The 14,180-nt window shown below is 43.0% G+C and overlaps 1 protein-coding gene across 2 annotated transcripts in view; it reads left to right on the forward strand.

Annotated features, from left to right (window-relative positions):
• The window catches only part of p3h2 (prolyl 3-hydroxylase 2), a 65,801-nt gene that overhangs the window by 40,891 nt on the left and 10,730 nt on the right, over positions 1-14,180 (forward strand). For both annotated transcript variants that reach the window (XM_071543633.1, XM_071543634.1), the window contains exons 2-5: positions 3,691-3,843; positions 5,407-5,596; positions 10,620-10,751; positions 13,874-14,001. In XM_071543633.1, coding sequence (XP_071399734.1) covers positions 3,691-3,843; positions 5,407-5,596; positions 10,620-10,751; positions 13,874-14,001 — 603 coding nt within the window. The remainder of the gene's footprint in view (positions 1-3,690; positions 3,844-5,406; positions 5,597-10,619; positions 10,752-13,873; positions 14,002-14,180) is intronic.

Genomic DNA, 14,180 nt, shown 5'->3' on the forward strand with positions numbered 1-14,180 from the left:
AACATATCATGGAGGACAAAATAACACACAAGAATGCATTTTGAAAAAAGACCCAGTGTGTCCCCCTTGTCTTTCATGGTGTTCGCCCCCACCTCCCTCCCTCTCTTTCTCTCTCTCTCCCCCTGGTAGTTGGTCAGTCACACTGGGACTCTTCGTGGCTCCAGCCAGGTGATCTGGGCAGGAATGCGGTCGACGCCGACTCACTCTTTGACCTTTCAGAAGTAACCAAGCTTATCCAGCCAGGCTTTTCTCTCCTGCCTCTTCTGCCCCCACAATAAAAGCGCCCCAACTTTGGCCGACAGGGAAATCATTCTTCAAAAAGAAGTGGGTTGTTTGTGGGAACAGAATGTCCACTGCTTCTATCTGAGCAGTTCAGCATGTCTGCTTTGTGATGTGTTGTGCAGATTCTTTGGTAACTTGTTTGCCTTCCTCCCTTGGCAAACACAATGTGCTTTGTTTACACATCTATGCGAGTCTGTCCAGTCAGCTGTGTGCAAGGAAGGTCACTGTAGTCTTCAATTATTTCCCAGGACTTGGATAAATGTGAAATTTCCCAAGTCATATCTTGTTGACTACTTTCTAGTCCAGCCCATGAAAAAAATACAAAAAGCACAAACATTTTTGTTCTAACAAATAACTTTTGAGTGGCAAAACAGAGGTCTGTTTGTACCGAGGAGCTGGGGGAGACGCTAGTTTTTGGCAACAGGCGAGCCTGACCTTCTCAACTGTCAGGAGAGAGGCTGTGAGACACTGGGGTCTGTTTTAGGTTTGCACCTGTTGGGAACATGAAGGATTTAAACAAATGCCTTTCAGATGCCTCTTCTGCAATGTTGTAACCGAGCTAACGCTGCATCATGAGATATGTTGCATTATATGATATGTTTGTATATACTATACTCTATGTTAGAGTCATGTTGCACCATGAGATTTGTCCTTTCCTCCACTAGACAGCAAGCTCTGTCTCCAACCTCGTTTTTATCCACCTCTCCATCTGCATCTCTTTTTTCTCTCACAATTCCTCCTCTTATTCTCCCGTTCTCCCTTTATTCCCTCTTTATCGCTCTCCTACTTTTCATCTAAATCTGTACATTGCTGCACAACAACACAGACAAAAGTACAGTCTGTAAAGAAGAGATACTTTATTAGGTAGTATGCAATAGAGACTGACAGGAAAGATGGGAAAGAGAGGGGATGACATGCAACAAAGGTGACAGGGCAGCGGGTCTCGAATCCGGCATGTGCCTCAGCTCGTTTCCTCACCTCTGATCTGCAGTGTGAATACAGGCTCTGTTTACCATTTCTGAGCACATGCAGCCTGGCTCACACCGTGCCGTGACACATCGGCATGATAAGGGCTATTGTGAAAGGTGGCTGTGGGTTTTCTCAAGAATGTAGCCGGGAGAAGCCTTCCCATGTTGGGGCTTGACCATGATTAGGATCTAATCAGATAGGGACACGGCATGTTATGAAGGAAGAGTTCATCCAAATAATTTTCTAAAATGACATATTTGTTTATAAGGGAGAAGGAGGTATTTTAAAGTGACTTCCAGTGAAGAAAGAAAGATAAACGAGACTAACTCGCCCACGCCAGACATCTTGGCTCTTCCTTTTTGAAGTGAGCTTTGTTCTTCACACAGAGCCGGGTGACGTCCTGTGTTGTGTAATAGGCGAGAGCGCTAAGCGTTGGAATTAAGTGGTCAGCTTTGAGGTTTACAGACCTTTGATGTGAAAGGTAAGGATGTTAACTGATGTATGTATAGCTGGATGGGGAAGGGAGTATAGCCTCTTTTATTTTCCCCAACATCTGGAAGTCCTCTCTGTGCCTTGTACAATAGGCCACCTGTGCTGCCTCAGTGCAGAGGGCAGGAAAATTAAGTCATCTACTTTCATAGACAGGAAAGGAGGAAACTTCTCTCTGAAACTGCTGGACAGAGACTTTACAGTCAGTGAAGACGGACACCTAGCTAAGTTCATTGACTATGATACCTCTGGTGGATTACGAATATATTTTGAAAAACACTGGAAATGCTGTATATTATGCCAAAGTGTATTGGCACTCCAACTATATTTTGAATGAATGTCGTCTACATGTATAAATACATTTTTTGTATATGAAACATATTCTGAGGTATATTGTGAAATGTATTTTTTTTACCCCGTATGAGTTAGTTTTTCAGTCGACCAGCTGCCAAGAATTAGATATGACAGCTGCTGGCTTTCATCCTTTTAACCATGAGGTCATTCACACATGACGTGGTCTGTACAGTATCCATATCAGACACACACACACTCACACACACATGTAAACTTTCACTTCCTCCCAACTTTGTGTTTAGCCCACAAGTCAACAATGCTCGCCAAACTCCTTCCAATTTCTTGTGTTTATGTTAGATACATTTTTCAGTAAGAGGATGGGATTCCTGTGGTAATTATTTCATCCTCTAATTCTAATCGCCCTTCAGGGATAAATAAAAGTTTTTTGAATTGAATTTAATTATAATACTCCTAAAATTCTTGAATCCCACATGGTTTGAGAGCAGAAAGCTCATCTATCATGGTAGAGATATTAGCTCCAAGGATGGCAACTCTCCCTGCTGACAGGATGTGGACTGGAACAGTCCGTCCCTCTAAATCTACCAGGTTTTTCTCCCCTCTGATGAACCAAATCCATCTATATTACTTTTTGAACTACTAATGCATTCCAAATTGCCTGATGGGAATAAAATGTTAGAAATGGCCTGAATGTGCCCTATTTTGGTGCATAGTCAGTTCTTATTGCAGGACTCCAATAGAAGACTGAAGATGAAAAATGAAGATGTCTGGCATCAATATTTATTTAGATTTTCTAAAAGCACATGCACTTAAAAAAGAGTCACAGTCACATAAGAATTGAACAGAGATACCTGTGTACTTGCAAACACATTTTGGACGTCCCTGTTGTCAGTGGAGACGTGTGGCATGCTGTTATGCTAACCATTAAATTGTTAAAATCTAGTTTCACACATTTTCTAGATTATAAAAGACAGATGTAACAGAGAAAACAGTTTCGGCTGCTGTGGTTACACTGGCGAAACCTCTGTTTTACATTTGTATGTTACATGATCATTATTGGATCACAGGAATATTTTGTTACATTTCAGGTCAGAGAACTCTGACTCTGGGCCATCTAGTCCCTACTTAGGTTTGATTGATTGTAATAGCAACTAAATGCCTAAAGTGTAAATATAAAATGTAACTGATGGAGGATATGTCTAGCTTTCCCAGCTATCTGTCAAATGATGCATTCACTTTCATTTCGTACTGTGGATCCTCCTACTTCGCTTAGTTCCACTATAGTCATCTATGGCCCAGCTAGAGACAGCTGGACTGGAAATGGTCATCTGACTCATGGCACATTTTTCCCTCAAGTGATGCTATATGAACTAAACCATGGGAAATGCTGTTTGGACGAGATCTCCTGCTTATACAGCCAGCTTTCAAACACAGCTGGCACATGAGCTGGTATAAAACATTAACTTGACTGGTGATTTGACTTCATGTCTGTGTTCATACTTTCTCTCTGAGTGCTGAAAGCCATAGAGGTTCAGCCCAGTTTGTACTATTCACAGTCTCAGTAGCTGTGTGTTGATTTCAGACTTGTCATTTACATTATTTTAAATCTCTTTCTCTCTTCTCTTTCCCTCTCTATAGTTGAAGCAGCCTGACAAGGCGGCGGCAGCAGCTCACACCTATTTCCAAGCCAACCCAGAGCATGTGGAGATGGGCCAGAACCTGGAGCAGTACAAGGACCTGCAGGGGGTCCAGGAGGACCACTTTGTGGACCGAGAAGCCCGGCCTCACCAGGTGAGACAGGAGGGCCGAGTCTGTGAGCCTGTTTGGATACCTGCACATCTTTCCTCTCCTTTCCTTTGTTCATTCATTACCTTAATTTGTCATTAGCTCCATCTTTCCTATCATTCTTTCATGCCTCTTATACATTCCTCACTACTATACATTCTTCCTTCCTTCCTTCCTTCCTTCCTTCCTTCCTTCCATCTTCTCCCCCCAGCCCCTGCTTCCCTTGCTGACTCCTTATCTCCCTTCTTTCTTTCCTATCTTCCTTCCTTCTTTTCACCCTTCCTTCTTCCCTCCCTCTATTCTATCTGCAGTCCTTCCTTCCTTCCTTCCTTCCTTCCCCCCCTCCCTCCCTCCTTCCTTCCTTCCTTCCTTGCTTCCTTCCTTCCTTCCTTCCCTCCCTCCCTCCTTCCTTCCTTCCTTCCTTTATTCCTTCCTTCCTTCCTTCCTTCCTACCATTCTCTATCCCCGGCCCCCTGCTTCCCATGCTGACTCCCTAACTCCCTTCTTTCTTTCCTATCTTCCTTCCTTCCTTTCACCCTTCCCTTTTCTCTCCATTCTCTCTTTCCTTCCTTCCCTCCTTCCTCCCTTGTGATTACTGCTTTGCAATCAGTGTGTTTAGTTTTAGCTGTGTTGATGCTTCTGCCTCAGCCAAGTAAGCATTTCTGTTAATCATTGTGACCTGTTGAATTTTTGCCAGCTTTTGTCTTCAGCTGCCTTTGCACCTTGCCAAAATGTCTAGCCAGCCAGGGAATCATTTTAGTTTAGTTTTTCTGCTCCTCTTCTTTCCAAAAGGGATAACTACGGGTGTATGAAGCAGTATGAAGGGGCCTTTGTGTTTGTGGCCAACGCAGTTTAATGATTGGAGACTCATTTAGGTCGTTAAGTGCTGGTTGTGGTGAGCGTTGAAAGCCATAGCAGTTTGAATCAATTGCGCACGGCTGTGTACTGTCATTTTCTACACTCTCTCTCTCTCTCTCTCTCTCTCTCTCTCTCTCTCTCTCTCTCTCTCTCTCGCTCTCTCTCTCTCGTCAAATTTATTGTGTGATAATAAGTGATAATTCTCGTTTTGTTGGGGGGTTTTTTTTCATTTTGGCAGCTTTAGTGCTAATCTGCATCAAACAGTGTGTTGTCTTTTTCCTTGGATTTTCTATCAATGCAGTTTGAGTTTCTGTAGGTGGCGCTCTTTTCTTTGTCTGTTCAGCCATGGTGGCTATCACTGCTTATGCTAACTACTCAGTTCTTCTATTTATTGCAAACAAATCGCTGTTGCTGCTGCTGGAAACCTTAAACGCATTACTTTCTGCCTGCCAGCAGTGTTTTCCCAGGAAAGACCTACTTGACAGCAGGTGTTTAGATCAGCAAATGTAAAAGCTTTCATGAACTGGGTTGAATCCCTATTGTGTTATATGAATAGAGGGTAGCAAAACTGATATTTCTTTGAAAATGTCAAGGACTATTACTTTAACAAAACAGGTTCATCATAAAGTGCTTCATGGAGCAACAAAGGATATAAATCCAGATATCTTCATTCCTCTCTCTCTTGTCTTCCATCTCTCCCTCCATCCACAGCGCTCCTTCACAGCTGGAGTGAGGTTGTATGACAAAGGCGACTATGAGGCAGCCATCGTGCTGTTCGAGGAGGCTCTGGTGGAGTACTACAAGGCAGACGTGGAGTGTCGGGCGCTCTGCCAGGGGCCGCAGAGGTTCGAGGGCCACGACCACCTGCTCTACCGTTACAGCCTGCAGGAGCTCATATCAGGTAAGAGCCAAGAACTAGCTGAACAGGTTTAGTTGTAAAGACCACAGTCCCCCATCATGCATCCATTCTGCTGCCTGTGCATTGATGTAAAGTAGGACTGAACAGGCATATAATAACAAAGAAAGTGTCTCTCCAATAGTGTAGAAATATAGAAGTTTAAAGCAAGGCATGTATGTAAAAGAGCAGGGCTACTCAGCCCTTCTTCCCCGGGTAAATAAAGATTAAATGACATTTCCAGCATGTGGATGGACCTGCTGTTTGAATATGATTTGCTGGTATATAAACCCAGAGCAATAATTAACTATTTACTCAGTGTATGTTTGCATTACAACCAGCGTCCTCTCGTTGAGGCTGTGGTTCAAATTGTTTACAACCTCTCTTTGTGTTACACTCCAGCAAACATTTTGACATTTAGTCGATGTTGATACGACAGCCTGCACCAACCAAAACTGAGCTGAGAAAGCTGAGATGACATCTGTACTCGTCCATAGCTGCTACCAGCATTGTTTTGTGAAATCAGCACCTAATGTGACATCAGTTTAATACAAGTTGGTTTAATATGTTTTTTTTCAGTGCCATAAAAGCATATTGGGAAATTGTTTTGCTTGTTTGGTTTGGTGTTCCTGCACCTCGCTATCTGTCAAAGGTTTGCTAAGATGTTGTTCTTCTCCCCCCATCTGAGAAATCCCACCTTGCGCTGTTTGTTGATGTGGGAACGCCACTTTGCGTTAATGTTTAGATGCACAGCCTTCTGACAGTGCTTTAGCAAATGTCAGGAGTGAATCTTGTGATTCTGAAAAGCCTGAGGAGTTAATTGCTGACAGTATCTAAGACGAAAGGAATGAGACTGTTTGGTCGGTGTGCAGAGTATTTTATCAACTTATCAGTGGCTTGGCGTGAGGTCAAAAGGCAGATGAGGGATAACAGGCATGGAGGAAGAGAGGAAGAAGAAGAGGAGGTGCAGAAAAAAAGAGCGAGAGAAATGAGACATGGAGTTAGTTTAGTCTGTTAGGAATTCACCTATTCCACAGGACTTGATATCCCAAAAACAATCAAAGTTTGTTTTTGATGGCATGTATTTATTTTAATTCAGAGGATGAATCAGGAATATATACTGAATAATTTATTTGTTGAAATGAAACTTCAAATTATTTCATCAGTATTTGTCTTCATGGGTTGCCAAGCTTTTTCTGGCAATCCAGATTGTGAAATAAAGATATTTGGATATGACAATGCCCCTCCCTTGGCATGCATTTCTTGGGAGTTAGAAAGGTAAAAAATAAACATCCAACCGCACACTGAAAGACTTCAGACCTGATTCATATTTAGCTTTTATGACCCTCATACATATCTAAACAGCAACACCATCTTTAGTCCTGTCTAAACAGCTCCAAAGAAGAGCACTGCTATAACAGGGAATCTACAACATGGTAAAAATAAACATGTTTAGAGCAGTGCACTGTTTTTTTAAAGAGATTATTGGATAGTATACAGTAAAGACTTACAGAAAACACAAGAGAGAGACATAGAGCAGGGGTTTCATGTAAAGCCACCCAAATAGATACAGATTATTTAGGCAGCAAACCCCGATTTGGTAAAATTTGCACTGTATGTAACAGATGATTCTCCAACACTACATCACATGCGGTTTCTCTATTATCTCCAAGGGAAAGGTACTTACTGAAAATTACGCTCTCAAAGATCTCCTTGCTTTAAATGGCTTTTGCACCTGGGTTCCTTTATGGCAAGTTGACGTTACGTTCCATCTGCTCCTTTGGCCTCTAAACGACTATGACTTCTCATACTCATATTTGATTAGTGTGCCTTCCCCATCTAATACTCTGATATTATCATTGGAAAACACTGTTGCACTCACCCTGTAAGTGCTTCACCGGACCTCTGAATATCTTGAACTTGAACCCTATGAGATGACTGTAGAGGAAGAAAAAAACAATGACTAGCTTATAGGCTGTTCTAAGGTAACAACACATAACTCACATGTGGGATTAATTCTTAAGTTCAGCAACACATTACGGCACTCGAGAGAGTAAGAGAGCAAACGTGGGAGACTTACTGCAGAATGCAAATCTCCCTCTGGTAAGCTGCCTCTGAGAGCATGTGCCAGTCAGAAACTAATGTAAACCATTCGGCCCTAGTTAGTGCCGATGTGTCGAGTGTTATCCTCTGCTGTTCCAAACTATTAGCTGAGATGTATGCAGTGAGCTCCGGGGATTTGGTAGACATGCTCTATTACCATCTCCGACAGCCAGGAAAACAGCCTGAACCTGGGCCAGAATCGAGGGCTGAGTGCCCCAGTGACTCACTACAAGACCTCGCTCTGTCTCTCCCTCTCTCTCTTTTCCTCTCTCTCTCTCTCACTGCACTGTCCTCTCTCTACAATCTCTCTCGACCTGGCTCTCTCTCTTTTTCAGTGCTTAAATTCTTAGCTGCTTCTTATTCCCAGCTGTACCTCTCACGATCTGCGTAACTGACTCATCCCTCTATTGCTCTCTCTCTCGCTGTCTCCCTCTCTCTCTCTCCAACTCCCAAGCCTGTAAAACAGATTCATGACCCCCGAACGGGACGGGACAGTTTAGTGACAGAGGCCACTGTCAGACAGTTACAACGCCACCCAGCAGCCACCGGCTTTCATCAAACTGGCAGTTAAATAGAAGAGCCATTATTTCTTACACTGATTCATCATTTTATCACCAATTATTAGTCATGCAGGCATAATGGGCTCCATAAAGTATAAGCAGTAAAATACACAGTTTATGTACTGTGATATCATTTCATTTTGTCAGCAGCATGGTATGGAGGCAGCGGGAGTCCATGTGGCTCAGTCGGGTAGCTGGATAGCATCGGCACGCTTGGTGTGGAGGGATGCGTGACAAGAGCGTTAACCATAGCAAAACACTGGCACCAGAAGATAATGACGCGATTATACTGTTATACACACACAGCAGCTTTGGTCAGTTGTGTTTTTGTCGACAGCAGACGGGCCTTTCTCGCTGAAAAGAGAGCAGTAGTCGCAGCTTAATTGCTGACAAGCGTGCTTTGTCTCAAACGTAGGTATGGCCCGGTGGAATAAACACTGCTAATTGGCTAATTAGTTTTGGCGGAGCTTTGTTTGACGTCTAATCAGGGGATTATTTTCCACAGGAACACTACAATGGAGAATCTGTGATTATGTTGTTTGTTTGGCCAACGGAGGCATATGTATGTATTTTTGAGTGGAATATAGTCTGTTTTTTTCCGAGTTGAGTGAAAAGAATGGATTTCATAGGATTACTTCCTTGTGTATTGGCTTAAATTTCCGCATGTAATCCAATGATGGTTTTCAGACCCAGAAACCGCGCGTCCCTTTATGGAACTGCGTGGTTCTGGCATGACACAATTCAGCCCTCTGCTCCTCGGAAAGACTTGAAGAGATTAAAACAGTTTACATCTCTACTGTCTGAGAGCGGAAAAGTAGTGGTGCGGCTGCTGAAGGGTGACTTCACTGTACACACACACACATTCACAACACACACACACACACACACACACACCTTCCATCCATCCATCCAACTGGCTCGTCTCTCTACTGAACGTCCGCCTCACATCTGCCAGGGCCTGACATAAGGAAATGATATATGGCACACTGTGAAATCAGACTCCCCTGAAAGATGAACAAACAACAGGATTTATCATCACCTGAGGATATCACCTCGTCAGCGTACGAGCAACAAAGACATGAAAGAGTTGTACTGTTATAAAGGGAACAATGTTTATCTGTACCTTTGATCTACTTCACAGTAACAGCGAATGTCTTGATGTTGGAGTTATCTGTATTCAATTCGATACAGATCATCAGGTCTAACTCGCTCCAATGTCTGTTTTCCACAAATTCTGTCTTCAGACAAATCCTAAAAAGCCCCTGGCCCAACAGTGGGCACTTATAGCGACACTGTACTGTTATAAAGTGAACAATGAGATCGAAGTTACTGCTATTGATGCATTTTTATCAGCAATGACTATTTTTAATGGCTTTTTTCATGTCAAGTCCCCATTATTTCCAGTGTTCAGACACATCATGATATGCCATTGGGCCAAATGGGAGCCTAGTGAGAAAAAGAACAGTTTATAGGCTACTTGATCAAAACGCAACATATTGTAATATGCCACTGAGCCAAATGGAGTCTGCTTTAGTAAAAGAAAACAACTGTATTTCAGAAGTGTAATGACAGAATGTATTCCCCATGCTCCGACTACATTATCTAAGCTAAGAAGTAAGTCATCATTTTAGGCAGATTTTCAAGTGCATCAATTTTCCCATTATGTGTCAAATGCTTGGTGATGTCTATTATTAGAACTACTTTTTATATCAAAGTGCCCCTTTAACCCTGAGCTGACATCACACAGATGATGTCAGCAGAGTTAACAGTTAATTGGTGTGGGATCATGTGTGTGTTAAATTAGCAGCAGACCACACAGAGTCTCATGTCAGTGTGTAGCACCAGCTGTAATACAAATACAGCTAATTGTAATGTAAACACTCTGTAATGGGAACTGGTGGCCACTGCACTTCTGATGAAGAACATTTACTGGTTTGGAGTATCTGGGACAGAGTGTGTAACTGGATCTGCACCATTTGAAGTGACACTCAACACACAACCTGACACACAACCTCTTGAAAAATAATTGCTGACATGAAATTATTATTTATTATTGAACATTATTGAACATTGTTCACCATTGATTGTGTTTAGTTAGACCTAGCCAGACACACTCTCTGTAAAGTCCTCTGAGACATGCTTGTGACAAAGGGCTATATAAATAAACTTGACTTGACTTGACATACTGAAAATGATTTAGAGAAATTAGTTATTAAAAACGTTGATTACAAAATACAAACATTATTTTATTATTTTAGACTCTAACCCTTCCCTCAACTTATGAATAAAGCACTTTAAGAAACAACTGATTATCTCCAAAGTGCACTGATGATCTAAAAACTCAAAATCTATGTCTTCTGTTGCAGACCACTTCACCCAGGTGCTGCACTGTGAACATGAGTGTGTTCGAGACCTGGCCACCCGGCCCGGCCGCCTCTCTCCCATGGAGAACTACCTGCCTCTGCACTACGACTACCTGCAGTTCGCCTACTTCCAGTGTAAGTCGCAAACATTCCCTCTTTATCCTCTCCACATCCACTAATCCCTGTAATTAGCTGTCAGTGAGATGACAGTCTCATCTGCAAGATCCTTATTTGTTTTTTTTATTTTGGCAACATCTTTGTTACTAAGGGCTGACTGCTGTGGTGTTTCTGCACTGCACTTCCCAGAGATCACCTGTCAATCAAACAGTATGTTCAGTACTGTGACGTCTTTTTCCTTGGATTCTCTGTTGATGTATTTTGAGTTTCTGTAGGTGGTGCTCTGGTGGCTATCGCTGCTCATGCTAACTACCCAGTTCTTCCTCTGTTTATTCCAAATAAACTGTTGTTACTGCTGCAATAAACAGAAAAGGCATCACTTCTTGTGCGGCAGAGGATTTTTCCTGGGAAAGACCTAACTGCTATCATGTGTTTAAAATAAAACGGCGTATAGTACAAAGAACAAAACTCTCTCTTACACCTACCTAATTATCATCAGTGTTATTACAATCAAAGAAGATGGACACACCCATAGGACACACGCCCAGACACACACACATTCAGGTACACACACGTGCACCTACAAGAACACACACAAAAACACATCCATACACACAGAGAAACCACAAAGAGTCAATCAGCAGTGGACCACACCCGGTTAGGAAGAACACATTGTTCCACGTGAATATTGGCATTATTTGGTCTGTGTGTCTGGGCAACTGTTACATGGGTGTATCCATTTTCGTGACCTCTCAGGTGTGTTTCCGTGGATGTGCCTGTGTGTGTGTGTGTGTGTGAGTGGATGGATAGCCCCCAGCTGTCTACTGTTGATGAAGAGTTAGCGAAAAGCTCTTCTAGAGAAGGGCGTTGGCAAAACAACAAAGATCGTAGTTGGAAAAGACAGTGTGCTGAGTAGCTGTGAGATCACTAGATTATACTTAATGACCCGTAAGCATGTGGCTCTAATAAAGCAAAGTGGATCATTGGATCTGTGCAAACACACCGAGCACAGGCTTTGATTCATTAACAGACGCTGATGGGTGTGTGGGTGTGTCTGTGTGTGTGTGTGTGTGTGTGTGTCTGTCTGTCTTTTTGTCTGTCTGTGAGTCAGTTTGTGTGTGGATGTCTGTAAAGCTTCTTCCCATGGGCCTATGAAGAGACAGAAAAGATTCAGTGTGTGTTTACTGTATCCTAAATCTTATAGGCATGAATGGCTGACAGTATCACCGCTTTTGTAAATGCTAAGCCTCTCCTCTTTTTCAATAATTATTGAAGGTCTCAACTTACAGTGCTCTAACACCTTACTCAAACATGTGTCAGTGTTTGAACTTGAAAAGGGGACACGCATGAAAAAAACTCTAGGAGGGTGTACACTCGTTCTCTGCTTGTAGAAACCAGGTATTTTCATGGTGTTGGCCATGGCAAGTTTTACATATTTGCCTGTGTCTGTTGTCAGTAGACTGTAAAATGGCAAGATTTAATAGCTTTGGACTGCTAACATGCACGAAGAAAAACTGATAGCACTGCCAGCCAATTAACCGCATCCCTAAAGTACCGGGAAGGCCCTTCAGTGTGGGGGAAAGTTATTTTTATTAGTAATTAGTTACTTTACTTTGACAACTAGTTATGTTACAAAGTTACTCTTTATTAAAAGTAACTTGTTCAAGTATTTTGCGTTACCCACTTCAAAACCATGCCGTATTTGGCTTGTTTTAAAATGTGAAGCAAGACTATTGCTGTGTTTTTAAAACTGAACAGGCTTTTATTTTTTTTATTATTTTATTTATATCAAATATATAAATTGTGTTGGGTTTTTTTCAGTCAGCAGCAGGTCCGTCTCATGCAGACAGATTTTCACTTTTTCTAAATTTGCGCTGACCAAAATGAAACCATATCAAAGATAAATAATTGCTACAACACTCTAGTAACTGAAAGCGGATTACAAAAATTAAAAAACTAAGGCGTTAAGTTGTTAGTAATCTGAGTACTCTACCCCTCAACACTGTGGCCTGTGCGTGTTTACACTCCTCTCCTCAGCACCTCCACAGCTACAGCCCCTGCTCCAGAGGAGGTTTGCCTTCACTCAGCAGCCTCTCATTGTGCTCTGGATGCTTAATCTCCCTCTATAAATCCTCAGTGGCGTTTTTCTGTTCAGCTGAGCTGAAATCTCCAGACTCGTATTGACCTGGGAGCCGCAGCAGGCGCTCTGCCAGCAGCAGATATGCTGCCTCAGCTTCAGCCAGCACAGGAAGTCTTTGGTTAGCCCAGCTCCTTTACAAGCTATAAAGTATGTGTCTGTGCCTGTGAGTCAGACTGTAGGGGGTGTGTGTGTGGTTAGATGAGTGTTTGTGTGGGTGTTCGTGCCTCTGTGGGTGTGTGTGTGTGCGTGTGTGTGTGTGACTGAATCTGAAAGTGTGTTATTGCATGTGTGTGTGTATAGCTCAGTCACATATCATAGGGAGACAGATATTTAGCTGATAGTCCTGATATACAGCCGTCTCACTCTGTCACAGCCATCCATCTCTGTTAACTAGCAACGCCTGGAAGGGCTCCTCAGAATGGACTGTGTGTGTATGTGTGTGTGTGTGTATGCGTGTGTGTGTGTGTGTGTGTGTGTGTGTGTGTGTGTGTATGCGTGTGTGTGTGTGTGTGTGTGTGTGTGTGCCTGTTTCCACTATCTCAACCAGACTGCAGCTTTTGCTCCATCGTGGTAATGGTCCTGGAATGTCAGCCGTGATAGATTTCCACACTTTTGAACACACACACACACACACACACACACACACACACACACACGTGCAGCTCATTCAGTCCTTTGGTAGATAGTTTTACAGCTCTATAGAACAGAGCGGAAACCCAAGGATAACTTATCGAGCTGCACAGGGCAAGATCAATGCGTGTGTGTGTGTGTGTGTGTGTGTGTGTGTGTGCGTGCGTGTGTGTGTGTGATTACAGCTCCTTGTGTTCATATGTAAACCGTGACTAGAAACTCTTGTATTGATTTTTTATCTAATTCCTGTATTTCTGGCTCTCTCTCTCTGGCTCTCTCTCTCTCTCTCTGTCTCCCTGTCTCTCTCTCTCTCTCTCTCTCTCTCTCTCTCTCTCTCTCTCTCTCTCTCTCTCTCTCTCTCTCTCTCCAGTGGACAGGTTGGAGGAGGCTCTGCAGTGCGCTCTCTCCTACGTGCTGTTCCATGAGGGAGAGGAGTTCATGACGGACAACGTGGATTACTACAGGGAGGTGCTGGGACACGACGGCAGGCCACGAGAGGTCAGCACCCGCTGGAGGGTGGGGGGGGGATAAATGATCGGGTGGCTGTTTCTATGGGTGGGTGGATGGGTTGGTGAATGGATGCTTCAATTTATTTATGTATGTACTGAATGTGTATATTGGTGTGGAGCAGGGCAAGAAATCTGACTTTTTTCCTTCCCTGCTGATCTGATTTTTAG

This window comes from Centroberyx affinis, unplaced genomic scaffold (assembly GCF_046629955.1).
Source record: "Centroberyx affinis isolate AG114_WGS23_722 - 3 ecotype Tasmania unplaced genomic scaffold, CSIRO-AGI_Caff_v1 ptg004359l_1, whole genome shotgun sequence".
In the NCBI taxonomy this organism is placed as follows: domain Eukaryota; kingdom Metazoa; phylum Chordata; class Actinopteri; order Beryciformes; family Berycidae; genus Centroberyx; species Centroberyx affinis.